A 17479-nucleotide genomic window follows, 5' to 3' on the forward strand; every position below is an offset into this window, starting at 1 on the left:
ATCACCTCCTAGAACAGGAGGGAGAACCGCTGCTGTCCAGCAGGTCCAGTTGGTCCCGCTCATTTAAACAGGAATGTTCTGACAGCAGGTTGTTTGTCTGGTTTCCTGTAATCCTTCCTGTTCTTCAGTGTGTAACTGATCCCAGAGCAGCTCTCTGATCCATAATCTGCTCTAATCTGTTAATCTGTCCTCCTCTGGTCCGACTCGTTCAGATCTCAGTCTGCTCCGACCTGCAGGGATGAAAGCTGCAGCTCCAGAGGACTTCCTGGTTCTGCCATGGCCCGGCAGCAGCAGTGGTGGGTCAGAACCCGGGCCGGGGGGGGACGGTTACGGAGGCGTGCTGCTGAAGTGTGGAGCTGCTGTGGGAGTCACTCTGATCTGTAAGATCTTTGTTTAAAACTGTTTCCTCCTGAGAGAAATATTCACACGCTGCTGTTGCTACTGGCAGCAGTGATTATAATCAGAATAGATCGTTTTAAATCATGACTACAGCTATTTTATTGTTGTTTGCATGAAGAAAACTATGCATAATCTGAAGAAACCAACATTAGATGAAAAACAGAAACTAGAGAAACATTAATTGTCTCAGACTTTCACACATTTTGTCACATTTTAACCACAAATCTTTTTGGATCTTGTGTGACAAACAAACACAAAGTAGTGCAGAACTAAAGAAATGGAAAAGCACAGAATTAAAAATTTTAAAATGTGAAAAGTGTGTGATGGATTTGTGTTTATCCATCGTTTCTCTGGTTGGATGTTCAGGATGGTTGTCATGCTGGAAGGAAGGAGAAGCTGCAGCTGAGTCAGAGTAACAGGTCTCCTCCTGCTGCAGGAGCCCAGAGCATGATGCTGCCACCACCATGTTTCACTGTTTACATGCTGTCTTCATGGCTATCTCTGGTGTTTTCTCCCACTTGCAGCGTTTTGCATGCAGACCAATGTGTTCATCTGGCCTCTGATCAGACCTCCTTCATGTTTTCTGGTAATAAACAGCGAACAGAACCTCGACTGGCTGCAGTCATTCTGCAAAGCATTTATATTAGAACAGCACCGTTTATACTCACGTACAAACCAAAAGGGAAACATCATTTAATAAACTAGATCACATTCAAAGTAAAATACACATTTAAGATAGATATACACTTATAATAAAATTAACTATTTGTGTCCTTTATGGGACTTTATAGGCTTAGGCTGCTGGAGGACATCAGGGTCTATTTCTCTCACTCTGCTGAGTTCTCCTACTGCTCTCCAATCTGCATTGTTTGTTGTTATTTCAGCTTTGGCCTGGTTCTGGTTCTGCTGGAGGTTCTCCTCCCTGTTAAAGAGGAGTTTTCCTCTCCACTGTCCGTCCAGACATGAAGTGAGTTAGAGCGTCATCATCTGAAAGCTAAGAATCCAGTTACGCCTTATAACAGTTAAAGTGTTACAGAGTGAAATAAAATCTCTGTGCTCATCTCTCTACAAAAGAAAATGTTTAAAGGACCAGAAAACTTGAAGTAACCAGAAGTCCTCTGATGTTCTTCACTTTATCAACGATTGAAGCTGAAAGTCAGAGTCTTTTCTGTCTTTTCTAAAATGTTGCAGGTGTGGTCGTGCTCAGGAAGTGGATTGCAGGAGGAGTGTGCCGATGTTCGGTCCGTCTAGATGGAAAGACGGTTCTGGTGACCGGAGCAAACACAGGCATTGGAAAAGAGACCTGCAGAGACCTGGCAGGAAGAGGTAAAGCAGCTGAGCCACACCTGACAGACAGGTGTGTTCGGTCTGCAGAAGAGTTGAACCTGACAGGCTTTGCAGGAGCTTCTGATGAGCCCAAAGATTACTTTAATTTCTCTTTTATGGTGAAACATCACATTTCCTTATTGTGGGACAGTAAAGGAATTTCTTATGGTCAGAATTTAATTAAATTTTATCTATACAGCACAAGAGAGCCAGAGGAAGAGCAGTGTGGTTCTGGTCCTGGCCGTGGAACACTGGACCAGCTCTATACCCTCAGCAGGATTCTGGAGGGGGCATGGGAGTTTGCCCAACCAGTCTACATGTGCTTTGTGGATCTGGAGAAGGCATTCGACCGTGTCCCCCGAGGGATCCTGTGGGGGGGGGGGGTACTCCGGGAGTATAGAGTACCGGACCCTTTAATAAGGGCTGTCAGGTCTCTGTACGACCGGTGTCAGAGTCTGGTCCGCATTGCCGGCAGTAAGTCGGACTCGTTTCCGGTGAGAGTCGGACCTTCCTGGGCTCTCCCTTAGAGATAGGGTGAGGAGCTCAGTCATCCGGGGAGGACTCAGAGTAGAGCCGCTGCTCCTCCACGTCCAGAGGAGCCAGTTGAGGTGGCTCGGGCATCTGGTCAGGATGCCTCCTGGACGCCTCCCTGGAGAGGTGTTCCGGGCACGTCCCACCGGGAGGAGGCCCAGGGGGAGACCCAGGACACGCTGGAGGGACTATGTCTCTCTGCTGGGAACGCCTTGGGATTCCTCCTGAGGAGCTGGCCCAAGTGGCCGGGGAGAGGGACGTCTGGGCCTCCCTACTGAAGCTGCTGCCCCCACCACCCGACCCCGGATAAGAGGAAGAAGATGGATGGATGGATGGATGGATTATACAGCGCAAATTTACATACATCACATCATCATCAAGGCTCTTTACAAAGTCAGACTCCATCAGATCCTCCAGGTTGGTCAGAAAGTTTCCTCTCTAAGGAAACCCAGCAGGTTGCATCAAGTCTCTCCAAGCAGCATTCACTCCTCCTGAAAGAGCGTAGAGCCACAGTGGACAGTCGTCTGCATTGTTGATGGCTTTGCAGCAATCCCTCATACTGAGCATGCATGAAGCGACAGTGGAGAGGAAAACTCCCCTTTAACAGGGAGGAGAACCTCCAGCAGAACCAGAACCAGGCTCAGTGTGAACGCTCATCTGCCTCCACCCACTGGGGCTTAGAGAAGACAGAGCAGAGACACAGAAAGCTCAGAAGCTCACATTGACCCAGGAGTACTTTCTATGTTAGAGAAGACAGAGCAGAGACACAGAAAGCACAGAAGCTCACATTGATCTAGTAATCTGTTCTACATTAGATGGTAGTAGCGGGTGAGCCGTCTTCTCTGGATGATGTCACAGTTAACAGAACGCCAGACCAGGTGTACCTACTATGAAGAGAAAAATGACAGAGAACAAAAAGTTAAAAGCTGAAATAACAACAAACAATGCAGATTGGAGAGCAGTAGGAGAACTCAGCAGAGAGAGAGAAACGGACCCTGATGTCCTCCAGCAGTCTAAGCCTATAGCAGCATAACTATAGAGGTAGCTCAGGGTAACATGAGCCACTCTGACTAGAAGCTTTGTCACAAAGGAAAGTTTTAAGATTAGTCTTAAAAGTAGACAGGGTGTCTGCCTCATGGACCAAAACTGGGAGTTGGTTCCACAGGAGAGGAGCCTGATAGCTAAAGGATCTGCCTCCCATTCTACTTTTAGAGACTCTAGGAACCACCAGCAGACCTGCAGTCTGAGAGCGAAGTGCTCTGTTAGGAACATACGGGGCAATCAGAGCTCTGATATATGATGGAGCTTGATTATTAAGGGCTTTATACGTTAGAAGAAGAATTTTAAATTCTATTCTTGATTTAACAGGAAGCCAATGAAGGGAAGCTAAAACAGGAGAAATATGATCCCTCTTGGTCAAAAATAACACCAATATTTTATACTTTATTACCAGAGGCCAAGTTAATGCCACCCAGATTCAAATTAGAGTTGGCAGACTCTTACTTAAATGTCCAGAAATTTAAGTAAGAAATGTCCAAGTCACTCTCTGAATAACTGCTCCAGGCCATCTTACCTGCTCATCAGGTGGAAAAAAATCTCCCAAATCCAATCTGGTCTTATTTCTTTCTACTGAAGCCTTCTTCTTCTCATAAACATGTCAGATGATTTAAATCTTGCGTCTCTCAGCCATGTCCAAAGTCTACGGTGAAAGCAGCAGAGCTACAATGAACGGCTAACACTGAAGCTAACCGCTAAGCTAACCGGGTACATAAACACTAGAAGTGCACATGTGCAACCAGCAAACGGAAACTAAACTAAACGAACACTGGTGTTCCGTGAGCGCGCAACAAGAATTGGCATGTGGGACAACCAGTAGATAAGGTGATTCCTTCAGAACCAGAGGGACAGAGGGGATGAGAGCAGAACCAGAACTCTGACAAATCCTGCAGAACTGACCGGTCAGCAGCTCCTCTGCTGACACTCAGTTGTGTCTCCAGTTTTTTGTCCTGCTCTACAGTTCTTGTAGAGCAGGTAGACACTGAGAGAAGTCTGGCTGTTCATGGAGGTGCAGGCATGCTGAGATGATGGCTGTCCTTCTGGTCTGACATGTTGGTCAAGAAATCAGGTCTTCAGTTTAAAGAGGTTTGAAAATGAAACAATTGGACCTCAGTGGGATTCCTCAGACAATCCTGCTAATCAGCTCAGCTGGTTTTAAACGACGAGCGCTGCAGGTGAGCACCCTGCTTACTAACACAGGTAACCTAAAACCATAATCAGCTCAGAAACCGTTAACACCAGTCACCTGCAGACGGATGTGTTGGATCCGTTCACCAGGAGCCCGGGTGGTGATGGCGTGCAGAGACCTGGCCCGGGCGGAGCGGGCGGCGGAGGAGATCCGGCAGTCGACGGGAAATGGCAACGTGGTGATTCGACACCTGGACCTGGCGTCCGTTTACTCTGTCTCACAGTTTGCTAAGGACTTCCTGGATAGTGAAGACAGACTGGACATTCTGGTCAACAACGCAGGTGAGCTCCTCTGTCCTCCTGTCTGGGTGTCCGTCTGCTTGTCTCTGTGCTCACCTGTCACACCTGTGGGCAGGTGTGATGATGTGTCCCAGGTGGATCACAGAAGATGGCTTTGAGACTCAGATAGCTGTCAATCATCTGGGTCACTTCCTGTTGACAAATCTGCTGCTGCCGATGCTAAAAAGCTGCGCCCCCAGCCGTGTGATCAACGTATCGTCTATCGCCCACCGGGGAGGTAAGAGCTGTGACTCCACCTTGCTGTGATGTTTCTGACGCCTGCAGGTAGTCAGTGTCTGCTCTGGTTCTCAGGCCGTATGGACTTTGATGACTTGTTCTTCAGCAGAAGACCGTACAGCGCTCTGGAGAGCTACAGGCAGAGCAAACTGGCCAACGTCCTGTTCACACGAGAACTGGCTCGACGGCTCAAAGGTTCACACAAACACAACACCAGTCCACCCCCACCAGAGACCCGCAGGTCCTGAAGACCCCGGGAACCTTCTGAGGTCCCAAACAACAGAAACACCGCATCATGAATACAAATGCTGAGCTTGGCTGATAGCTGCTTACAGTCAGGCAAAGATCTTTTTTATCTTTCTCGTCTGTCCCACACAGCAGCAGCTGGAGCTCCATAAAGATCGTTACCAGCTGCTGCTTTCTCCTTAGTCTCGCTGTAATGTGTCCGCTCCCGTTGTCAGCCTGGTATCCGCTTTTTTAAACACAACTTTATTGAACACTTGTAGAAACCATTACATCACCATTACCTCGGCCCAGTGTGCTTCTGGACATGAGCTACAAAGAGACGCTCTCTGCTCTACGCGTGTTTTAGTTGATTTATGTGAGCTGAGCTGATACGTCCTGGCAGGTAAAGGATTGTGGGAAACCTAAAGGGTTCTTAGCATCGGTAGGGGACGGTGCAAGGTTCCTAAGCTAAAGGAGCTGAAAGAGGAAGCATTCAGGCTCCTTTCCTACCTCCTTCCTCATTGACTGATTCAGACAGCTCTGATCATGGAGTCCTGGATCTATGAGGCTGTTCTGATGGATTAATGGTATGAAGACCTTCAGACAACTGGTAATAAAACAAAACCCCTAACACTGTTTCAAAGGTCAAACTGCAAGAACAAACCTGGAGCTGAAACAAGGTGGGGGCCTCCATCATCTGGGGGGAGGCCTTCAAACCCGCCTGCTTCATCTAATCAGGATGAGACCAGGAAGGAGACCCTGGAGGTTAAACTGGAAGGAGACCCTGGAGGTTAAACTGGAAGGAGACCTGGAGCAGAACCACAGGCAGCCATTTGGGCTGAAAAGCCCTGAAGAGCTGCAGAGCGCTCCTGGTTCTCCTTTCACCTCCACAGCCTCGCTTCACATAGACCTATCAACAGCAGTGTTTGGGTGATTATAGACCCCATGAACACTGAAGACAACGTGTAACGTCAGGATAGACGGTGATAACGTCGCCGCCTCAGCGCTGTGCTGTGATTGGTTCCTTACGTTCCCCACCTGTCCTGCAGGTTCAGGTGTGTCGGCCTTCTGTCTCCACCCCGGGGTGATCCGCACTGAGCTCGGTCGTCACGTAGAGGGCTGGATCCCCCTGCTGGGGGCAGTGCTGAGGCTCCCTGCCCTGCTGCTGATGAAGACCCCCAGGCAGGGCAGCCAGACCAGCGTGTTCTGTGCCGTGACTCCAGGCCTGGAGGATCTGTCAGGCCGATACTTCAGGTAAGAGGAGGGGCTGAACCTCACCTGGAGGAAGCTTCCTGGGTGTGTTTTCGTGTTTGTTCAGACTGCATGTCAGCGGCTGAGTGGGGCTCAGTGAACTGATGCGTCCACAGTGACTGTGCAGAGAAGGAGGCGGCGCCAGAGGGGCGGGACGACGAGGCGGCCCGCAGGCTGTGGGAGGAGAGCGCCCGATTGGTCAGACTCAACGACACGCGCTGACCTCCGATAGGCCGGTCAACATCCAGACAGGAAGCTGCAGAGGGGCAGCAGCGCCCCCATGTGGACGGAGTAAAGAAGAGACGACACCGTCAACATCATCAGGTGTTCCTGGACCAGTCCAGGTGTAGCAGGTGTGGGGCGGAGCAGCAACTCTCCAGTCTGGGTTCAAACATCACCGCTTTGATTTTCCAGGTCTAACCCAGAGCCGCTGCTCCTGCCATGGTTCTGTAAAAACCCAAACCTGGAACCGGGTCATTGTCACTCACCTGCCTCGTCCTCGTCTCTGATTGGTTCTTTGTCTCCAGGAGCCCACCTCTAGCTCATATTGAAACCAGATCTTTTCTCCAGTCCAGACTGGATCTGAGGTTGTTTTACGGTGCCAGGGTCCTAAAATGAACCCGGCTGCCCCCCCCCCCCCCCCCCCTCACCTGGCAGCCGGGACAGCGTTCAGCACACCTGTGAAGCCAAAGGCTGATCTTATACCTCATATAAGATTACATTGAATACCTTTTATTATCCTCTTTACATATCATAGAATATGTCCTGATGTTTTGTCTAAAATGTCCTTGTGTTGTTGTTTCATTTTGCTCTCATTCATCAATCACCTATTTGTAGTTCAAAGTAAATTATATCTTCCTACATAGAATTAATCACAAACCATTTGTTTACTAGTGTTTAATAACTTAAACACTAATTTCTGAACAAAGCCTGTATCACTTCATTTGTAGAGAAAAATAATAAAGTAACCAAACCTTCACATTCGTGACATTCTGACTGAATCTCTCCAGCTTCTAGCAGAAAGCCAGCGGGGGAGACTGTCGGCACGGCGAGTCTCCACCGGCCGGCCAATCAGCTGCAGGCCAGCGAGGCGAGCCGGCGGTGCGGGGACGTCCCAACGCAAAATTCAGAACCAGAATCAGAAATACTTTAATAATCCCAGAGGGAAATTACTGTTTCATTACAATCTGCGTAACAAACATCACAAACATTTCAGTGGGAGACGATTTACTGACGCCATGCTGCTAAGGTCACCACACGGTGCCCACAGGGCGCTGCCCTTACTCTGTGGAAAGATAGAGGCCACAAAAAAAAGGAAGGTGGGAGGGTAAAAAACATAACTCATATAATCCAAATATGTTATTTATTATAAGAACAAGCTGCTCTGACTTTCCTGTCAGCTTTAAGTCTTTTGCTGGCTCCAAATGGTAAATCCAATTTTCCAAATTGTTGGCTTTTCCGTGCTTCACATCCAGATTTTATCCCATCTCCCCTTGAGTTCAACCACTGAAGCCAGTCTGCGTTCCAGCACATCCAGCTTTCAGCTCCTCCACCTTCCAGGTTTGTCTGTTCACCGCCTTAATGAGCGCGTCATATGTCAATATACAGGGCAGATTTTTCAGGTTTTTGCACCTAACTTTTTAAAAGTTAATTTTACTTTATTCACTCCTTGACACCATTGCGGCCAAAGCAGCCGCACTTTAATACCGCAGCTACTTTTGCTGCAAACGCTTAAGAAAGAAGACCTAGTTTCACCACTGAAAGTTGGAGGACAACTACTTTATCATCGGTAAACTCTGAAGACTATTGTGGATAAATCAAAACGCTTGAGGACATTTTAGAGTCACAGTCAGAATCAAGGAGAGGCTAGCTAACTAATGAGCCTAGCAGTGTAACCACAGACAAAAGAGATGCAGTCATGCTCGTCCCTCTGAAGAAGATGATTAATGTACGTCGTCCTCGAGCACACGATGAAGCACCAAGATAAGAAGCCAAGAGGTGAAAAAGAAAAAAAGGAACCGAGTCTCCAAGAGCTACACGGCGCTCTGATCAGGGCCGTTAAATGAGAGCGGATCAAACTGATACAGTCCTACAATTCAGTACGATTCAACTGGAAGGTGGAGGAAGTCTCTGGAGTTCTGCCATAAAGTAGCGGACCTGAAGCACCAGAACATTGCCTAGAAGGATCAGTGCTCAACCCTGAAAAACGGTGAGGAACTCAAAAAGAAAATGGAGAAAGCAGACGCTGCAGCGGGAGGGTTAAGTTTTGACCTTACCGCCCTGAAAAAGGCGAGGACGACACGAAAAGTCGAGCTGAAGGAATCTGCTGTATAGATGTGATCCAGACCTGGAGAGCGTCAGCATGGAGGACCCATCACCCATCAGTGATCGCCAGATTCACGTCCAGAACTGCTCGACACGCCTTATGGGAGGAAACCAAAGCGTGCGACTACCTGAAGAACGACTCTGCTTCAGGAAGATCTGACGGCAGCCGACAGAGAAGCATCAGGCTGTGGCCAGAAAAAGGAGAAAGGGCTGGTAATAAATCTTATGTTAACGCAAAAGAAGTCAATAAATCTTATGTTAACGCAAAACAAGTCAATTAACGCAAAACAAGTCAATAAAGCTTATGTTAACGCAAAAGAAGTCAATAAAGCTTATGTTAACGCAAAACAAGTCAATTAACGCAAAACAAGTCAATAAAGCTTATGTTAACGCAAAACAAGTCAATAAAGCTTATGTTGTCGCAAAACAAGTCAATTAACGCAAAACAAGTCAATAAAGCTTATGTTAACGCAAAACAAGTCAATAAAGCTTATGTTAACGCAAAACAAGTCAATAAAGCTTATGTTGTCGCAAAACAAGTCAATTAACGCAAAACAAGTCAATAAAGCTTATGTTAACGCAAAACAAGTCAATAAAGCTTATGTTAACGCAAAACAAGTCAATAAATCTTATGTTGTCGCAAAACAAGTCAATTAACGCAAAACAAGTCAATAAAGCTTATGTTAACGCAAAACAAGTCAATAAAGCTTATGTTAACGCAAAACAAGTCAATAAATGTTATGTTAATGCAAAAGAAGTAAATAAAGCTTATGTTAACGCAAAATACGTCAATAAAGCTTATGTTAACGCAAAACAAGTCAATAAATGTTATGTTAATGCAAAAGAAGTCAATAAAGCTTATGTTAACGCAAAACAAGTCAATAAATCTTATGTTAACGCAAAACAAGTCAATAAATGTTATGTTAACGCAAAAGAAGTCAATAAAGCTTATGTTAACGCAAAATACGTCAATAAAGCTTATGTTAACGCAAAACAAGTCAATAAAGCTTATGTTAACGCAAAACAAGTCAATAAATGTTATGTTAACGCAAAAGAAGTCAATAAAGCTTATGTTAACGCAAAACAAGTCAATAAATCTTATGTTAACGCAAAACAAGTCAATAAATGTTATGTTAACACAAAAGAAGTCAATAAAGCTTATGTTAACGCAAAATACGTCAATAAAGCTTATGTTAACGCAAAACAAGTCAATAAAGCTTATGTTAACGCAAAACAAGTCAATAAAGTTTATGTTAACGCAAAATACGTCAATAAAGCTTATGCTAATGCAAAACAAGTCAATAAAGCTTATGTTAACGCAAAACAAGTCAATAAAGCTTATGTTAATGCAAAACAAGTCAATAAAGCTTATGTTAACGCAAAATACGTCAATAAAGCTTATGTTAACGCAAAACAAGTCAATAAAGCTTATGTTAATGCAAAAGAAGTCAATAAATGTTATGTTAACGCAAAACAAGTCAATAAAGCTTATGTTAACGCAAAATACGTCAATAAAGCTTATGTTAATGCAAAACAAGTCAATAAAGTTTATGTTAACGCAAAATACGTCAATAAAGCTTATGTTAATGCAAAACAAGTCAATAAAGTTTATGTTAACGCAAAATATGTCAGTATGAACCCTTAATACCGCTCTGTTGGTATAAGGCTGTCAGTTACGTTAAGCTCAACATTACGCCGTTGATTTGTTTCATCTAAGACTTTCACAAGGTGCCATCCAGCAGAGGTGGGACCCGAGTCACATGACCGGGACCCGAGTCACATGACTGGCAACTGAGTCATTGATTTTATGACTTTAGACTTGAAAAAGTGTCCAGAGACTCGAGTGTTGAACTGGACTTGAACCTGTTTGCTTGAAGACTTTTTACCCAAAACGTAAAGCTAAAGACATCTATGATTTAAAAAGTTTGCCTCGTTAATTCATTTCACCGTCTCTACAAACGTAGACGTCTCCGTACGTAAGTCTGCTTGAGCTGCAGCACAGCCAGTCACATTAACCAGATTTAAAAAGAAGAAAGACTTAAATGCTGCCAAGAGTAAATTTGTTTGTGTCTGAATATGAAGTTCTGCTGTTGGATTTTTCACTGAATATTCTGGAAAAATATAAATGAAAGCAGGACTATTCTTGAAGCTAAGTTTAATTTTACTGTTTTGTAGGGTCAGTTGTTCTGGTTTCATTACTTTTTGAGGTAAATACTGATTAAAGATGCTCTGTTATTTACATTATTTCAACATTTTTAGACTGAAATGTACTTGAAATTAGAGGTTTCAGACCTGACTCGGACTGGAGGGAAACAGAAAGGTGACCTGGTCCCACCTCTGCAGTTCAGTCCACGTTCACTAAGTGGGAGCTCTGCACCAGCTGGTGTCCATTTCTATTCTATTAATTCCAGGCGTGTTAGGAATAATGCAAAGCAGAAAGCTTTGTTTCTTTTTTGTCAGAATCAGCGGCAGATTTTTAGTTTTTAATCCAACAAACGCGCCACAGAAACAGACACAACATTGTGGAAAAACCAGAGGAAACAAATGTGGGTTTCATTTTGCAACAACAGGTCAGCAGGGGTCGCTGTTTTACACACATTAATCAGACCCAATTTTATAATTTTATAAGCATTTATCGCCTCAATAACCAAAACCAAAACATCAATTTATTTTTAACATTAGAAAACAGGAGCAAATCTTTATCATCCTTATTTCCTGCAGCTTAAACATGGGAAGGACTTTAACTGAGTGATGAGAACAGGCGACCAGCGAGGAACCAAGCATCACATTTAGAAACCATGTGTGACAGAACGGGCCTGACTGACATGTGGAGAAATAAACTTTCAGAAGACCAGCTCTACGCGTGGAGGAGGAAGGACAGATCGTGACTTCTGGTGGATTTCTTCAGACTCTGTAAATAAAGCGATTAACTCAGAGGTAGAACCAACGATTCTTAGACCTTAAGGCCGTTATTAGCAGACTAGACAATTAACCCACCACAGGATGATTTTATTTAACCACAGAAGTGACGTCACTAGGAGCTTAAGTGTAAGCACAATTAGGGGCCGGAGTTTAGGAGCCAATTCTTTTTTGTTATTAATTAATTACATTTGTATTTTTTTGTTTCTTTGTTTCTGGTTAGTTATGAGCAATTTGGGTGGATTACGTTTATAAATAGGCTCTCAGTGGTAGGACCAGCATGCATCTGGGTGGGCGTATGGTTTTTCACCATGTTTAGAAAATGTTTGTCCATTTCTGTTTGCTTGCTTGCAATTAGGAATAAACCACAAACTAAAGGACTTTATCTGGAAAAATGATTTCTTTTTGCCTGCGTAGATCACTCGTCCATCTGCGGCCCTTATGGATGTTTTGTGTTGTCAAAGCTGAGCCACAACAAATAAATCAGAAGTGAACAGTGGCTTCATTTCACAGCTTTATAAAGTATTTATAATCTGAACAGCTCCTCAGCAGAATATATCAGAGACAGAAGGGAGGAAGAATGGGAGCAGACGTGTTCATCACAGTGGAGGAGGACCGACTTCCAGACACGCCTCCATCGCTGAGGGCTGCTTATTCAGGAGGCTGTGCAGGACGCTGCAGCAGGTAAACCAACCCTAACCCTAACCCTAACCCAACCCTAACCAGACATTACCACCTGTCCTGGAGCTGACCAAAGGTTTATGATTACTGGAAAGAGATGATTCATTTTTAAAATACCAATTCCTCTTGACTTTAAAATTGTGTATCTAGGATACAAACCTCCACAACTTAAAGGAATTAATGGATATTAGTGGAATAAACTACTGGCAGCTGGGAGGAAAACAGTAACTAAAACACGGATGACAGCATGAAGCGATCTTTGGGCAATATGGTGACCGCTGATGTCTGCAGCCATGATGAATAACAACGGCGAACAATTACAGTGAAACCTGTTCCATGTTCCATGTTCCACAATGTTTTAAAGATAAAAGGATGTTCCACAGAATCAGATGCCTTAGAATAATCCCATTTCCATCAATTAAGTCACTGTAATCGATTAAATCTAAAACCAGTCTAATGTTATTATGATCTACTTTTTTAAAACCTGATGGAGTTTCACTAATTAGGTCTGAAATTCCCTTTTTAGTCTAGATGCCATTGTCTAAAAGTCGTTAATCTTTGCCGGTTTTAGGGATCAGAACAATCAATCCTTTTTATCAATACATTCTAGTGAGGCTTTAAATAACAGAAAAATTAGTAAAATTTTATTATGAGTCCATCTGAACCTGGAGATTTATTTACCCTCATTTTCAGAACCGCAGCATCAAGGTCTTCAGTTTTAAGATCAGCGTCATTTTTGTAAAATGTCTTAATCTGAGGAATCAAGGTGGAAATATTGTTTAAGAAGTGTTCACATTTTAGAGCAGAAACATATTGAAACCAAGGACCTAAATAGGAAGCTCAATGACAAAGTGATACTTTATCTCAAATATATTAAACTTATTATGAGAATGGACCACAAGCAAAATAAATATTAGCCTGGCGACTAAAACAACAACAATTAGACAGATTCATCTTTAAAATTAAAAATCCTATTTCCAACCAGATGTGTTTTTCCCCAGATGAAATACATAAATCATTTGAAACATATTACAGGAATTTATATAGTCAACCTGAGTGGACTATATAAATTCCTATATAAATATAAATAGAGTTTCCCTTAAAAAGCCGTTCTGGACTCTTTGGACCTCCCCTCAATTGGCAAGGAGCAAAATAAGTGGATATCTGCAGATATAACGCCAGCAGAGGTCCATAAAGCTATCTCAAAATTAAAAACAAGAAAGTCACCAGGAGGAGACGGATTACCAGCAGAATGGTATAAATGTTTTAGCAGATGCATCACACCTTTATTGTTAAAATGTTTTAACCATGTGCTTAAAGGAGGGGAGACTCCAGCATCCTGGAAACAAGCAATAATAGTTAATAATCAGTTATTCCAAAACCAGGAAAGGATAAAACGAGTGCAGCTCATACCGGCCCACTTCAGTCTTAAATGTTGATTATAAAATATTCACTTCAATAATTGTCAACAGACCAGAAAACATTATTCCTGAACAGGATTTGTGAAAAATAGACGTAAACAGGATAATGTGAGGCGAGCTTCTCATCTGCTCCACATTATGAGCAGATGTATTTTGAAATCTTTAGCAATCAGTTTCGATTCTGAAAAAGCCTTTGATTCTGTAAGATGGGAACACCTGTATTTGGTTCTACATCGGTTTGGCTTTAATAATACAATTATAAATTATTTAAAATCATTATACAGCTCACCAATAGCTCAGGTCAAAATAAATAATAGCCTTTCAGGAACAGTCCCATTGGAACCAGGATGCCGGCAGAGATGTTTTTATAGAGCCACTCGCTCAAAAGATTAAGATCCAGAAATGAAGGGAATCACATTTAAGGGCAGAGAATACAAACCGTGTTTATACGCCGATGATCTCCTGGTGATCATATCTGATCCAGACGCCAGTCTGCCTAACCTCATGCTGCCTCCACCAGTTTGGACTTCATTCAGGCTATAAATTAAAAAACCATGTGCTTTAACTACTCACTCTGAGAGGATATAAGTAATCACTACAAATTTAATAGGAAAGCAAGAACCATGAAATATTCAGGTGTTAATATTACTAAGAATTTAAACAAAATATACAAGGCGAATTATGGTACTATGACTAATAAAATTAAAAATAACCTGGACAAACGGGCCCCCCGACACTTGATCTGTACAACCGAATAGAAATAATAAAAATTATCATCCTACCTCAACTGTTGTTCCTTTTTCAATCTTTATCAATAGAAATTCCTACCAAGCAGTTTAACGAGTGGAACCGGATCATCTCCAGATTTATATGGCAGAACAAGAAACCAGGAGTACGCTACAAAACGTCACAATTACCCAGAGATAACGAGGAATTCACTCCCATGTTTGGAAAGTTATTACAAAGCAGCTCAACTGCAATTAGCGGTTTATTGGTGTGAAGAGGGATAAGAGGCAAAATGGAAAGAACTAGAATTCTAACTGATGTTCCTCTGCAGGTTCTGCTGGGGAACAAACACCTCCAGACTAGAGATGCTGATGAGTTGTGTTTCCACAGAAGTCCCTGTCAACATCTGGTTTAGGGAGTTTAGATCCACTTCTTCTTCTAGAGAGGAAAATTAGCTTATTGAGATGGACTGAGCATGATAGGGACTTTATACCAGCACAACTTGATCTAAGATTTAACCAACTAACCAGAAGAGGCATTACATCGTACTGCGTGATTTCATCTGGGCTGATCTGGAAAGTTTACAACAAATGCAGGAAAAATTTGATCCTGACCAACGGGACTTTTTTTAGATGCCTGCAGCTCAGCCACCATTTTAATAAAAGTATTAAAATACCAGAAAAAATTCATCAAGACATCATTAATATCTTTATCGATGCTTATAAAGGTAAATCTAATAAGAAGAGGCTGTCCAGAATATACGAGTGCTTAGAAAATTTAAAACAAATATCTACACTATATATTAAAAATATTTGGGAAAAGGAAGCAAAAATAACGCTGACGGAGGATGAGTGGCTGAACATTTGCCAAATAAACTCTGCTACCACTAAAGTCCCTTTAAATGATCATTTAAGGGACTTTAACTACCACTAGCTGGGGACAATAGAGGGAATTTTAATGGAAGAATATAATGAGTTTTAACAGGTCTAACACCCAAACAAACATTTTATCAGACCGACAGAGGAGAATCTGGACACTGTTGGAATAAATGTAACAATGTGATGGCCGACCACTTTCATATTAATTCATATTTGCCCTTTAATCTATTCCTTTTGGCTAAAAGGAGATAAGGGCAATTCTTGGTTTTGACATTGAGCAGGATTTTAAAACTATATGTCTATAAGCAATTTACCAAGTGAACTCAGTACTGAGGATAAGTACCTTCTAAAAATATTATTTATAGCTGGAAATAAATCAATAAGAGGGAAATGTCTTGGTAGGAGCCCTCCTCCCTGTGGGACTGGTTAGCAACTGTTGGAGAAATTAGTGAGATGGAAACGCTTAACTTCTCCAGACTGCAGGAAAATAAAATTCAAAAATATTGGTTGAAATGTTTGACATATGGGAATTCAAAAGTAAGTTGAGTTTTATTAATTACTACTCGGGTGGTAATCGGGGTTTAGTGCTGCGCGTTATGGCTGAACTGCTCCTTCTGGATAAAAATTCCTCCTTTATGAGACTCTTCATGCAAATTTACATATTTTGTACCCTGTGATCATTAATCTTTCAGATTTTATTTTATTTTTGTGATATAATGCAGTCCGTCTCCCTGGCAACCTCTGTTCTGAAGAATGTTCACGGTCATGTTTGTTTTTTACTTACCTCTTTTCTCTTATGTTATGCTTTGTCATGTATAATAAAATCTGAAGACCTTCTCTAATAATTCAGGATTTTTACATTTGATCCCATTTATTACCAGACTTCAAATTTAATTCTTTTGTTGTCTGCTTTGTTCTAATTTAAAGAAATAAAAGGTATTTTTCCCTCTGCCTCGATCCACAGAGTTTATCCAAATAAAATGGATCTAATTTACTTTTTCTTCACTGATGTTTGAAACAGCCCTGGCGTATTTCTTTGAAGAGATTACTTTCATTTTCTTTATTCAGGTTGTCTCCCCACGTTTCACAGCAATTAGTTTAGTTCTTAACGACTTCTCCTAATGAGCTCACCTGAGTTCTCCGCTCTGATTTACTCACTTCAGAACCTCCTCCCTGAACTTTTCACAGCTGCTTTGCTTTTTCTCCACGCTCCCATTTCCCCAAGAAAACATCCGTCAGCTGCTCATTTAAATCCACGTCAACCTTCATCAGCAGCTTTGCATCCGCCATGAACGCTTGACCCAGACGCAGAACCTGGCAGAACCAGACGCAGAACCTGAGGCAGAACCTGGTACCAGACGTTCAGGTGCAGCTGGGATCTAGAAGGGAATGCGATGGTTTTGTTGCCGTTCAGTTTTAGTCTGGATTCTACGTTTTAGAAAATAAAGCTCAGGTCCGTTTGTTCTGATGGAGCTGAAGTCGTTCTTCCATCAGCGCAGCATCAGAACCGGGCTCTTCAGTCTGGACCTGCGGTGCTGCTGATGGTTCTGACTAACGACCAAAGGGTTTTATTTATGTCTGACCCGGATGTGGGTCTGAGCCGCTGATGAACCGGACCGGACCAAATGGACCTGCAGGATAATCTACAGCCAGGATGTTTTTCCTGTAACACCGCGTCGGCAGATAATCTGCGGATCAGCGCCGTCTGACCCAGTTCTGCTTCTGACACTGAAACCGACTCCGGGTCAGCTGGCGTCTCAACATCTGCCAGCGACCAGAGCAGGATTAACAGAGAGATCCACACCAGAACCAGGACCAGAACCAGGGACCAGAACCCAGGGCCAGAACCAGGACCAGGGACCAGAACCCAGGACCCAGGACCAGGGCCAGAACCCAGGGCCAGAACCCGGGACCAGAACCAGGGGCCAGAACCCGGGGCCAGGACCAGGGGCCAGAACCCAGGACCAGAACCAGGACCAGAACCAGGACCAGAACCAGGGACCAGGACCCGGGGCCAGGACCAGGGACCAGAACCAG

At 43.3% G+C, this 17479-nt stretch overlaps 1 protein-coding gene across 3 annotated transcripts; it reads left to right on the forward strand.

Annotated features, from left to right (window-relative positions):
• Positions 1-7473, forward strand: LOC105920527 (retinol dehydrogenase 13). Of its 3 annotated transcripts, none has more exons than XM_036135621.1 (7): positions 1-380; positions 1591-1725; positions 4565-4782; positions 4856-5017; positions 5092-5211; positions 6291-6495; positions 6620-7473. In XM_036135621.1, exons 1-7 carry the CDS (start codon positions 277-279, stop codon positions 6840-6842), a joined length of 1167 nt encoding a protein of 388 aa, XP_035991514.1. In that variant the 5' UTR covers positions 1-276; the 3' UTR covers positions 6843-7473. The 3 variants fall into 3 exon arrangements, with proteins under 3 accessions (XP_035991514.1, XP_035991513.1, XP_012711587.1); XM_036135620.1 differs by having other exon boundaries at positions 5-380; positions 4591-4782; XM_012856133.3 differs by having other exon boundaries at positions 11-380; positions 4591-4782; positions 6609-6817.
• Positions 7474-17479: the final 10006 nt, after the last annotated feature.

The sequence above is a fragment of the Fundulus heteroclitus genome, chromosome 3 (assembly GCF_011125445.2).
Source record: "Fundulus heteroclitus isolate FHET01 chromosome 3, MU-UCD_Fhet_4.1, whole genome shotgun sequence".
NCBI classification, from domain to species: Eukaryota; Metazoa; Chordata; class Actinopteri; order Cyprinodontiformes; family Fundulidae; genus Fundulus; species Fundulus heteroclitus.

Coding starts and splice junctions, on each gene's coding strand:
- LOC105920527 (XM_036135620.1), top strand. CDS start 239: ATGAAAGCTGCAGCTCCAGAGGACTTCCTGGTTCTGCCATGGCCCGGC. Junction 381..1,590: donor TGTGGGAGTCACTCTGATCT/GTAAGATCTTTG, acceptor AAAATGTTGCAG/GTGTGGTCGTGCTCAGGAAG. Junction 1,726..4,590: donor CAGAGACCTGGCAGGAAGAG/GTAAAGCAGCTG, acceptor TCCGTTCACCAG/GAGCCCGGGTGGTGATGGCG.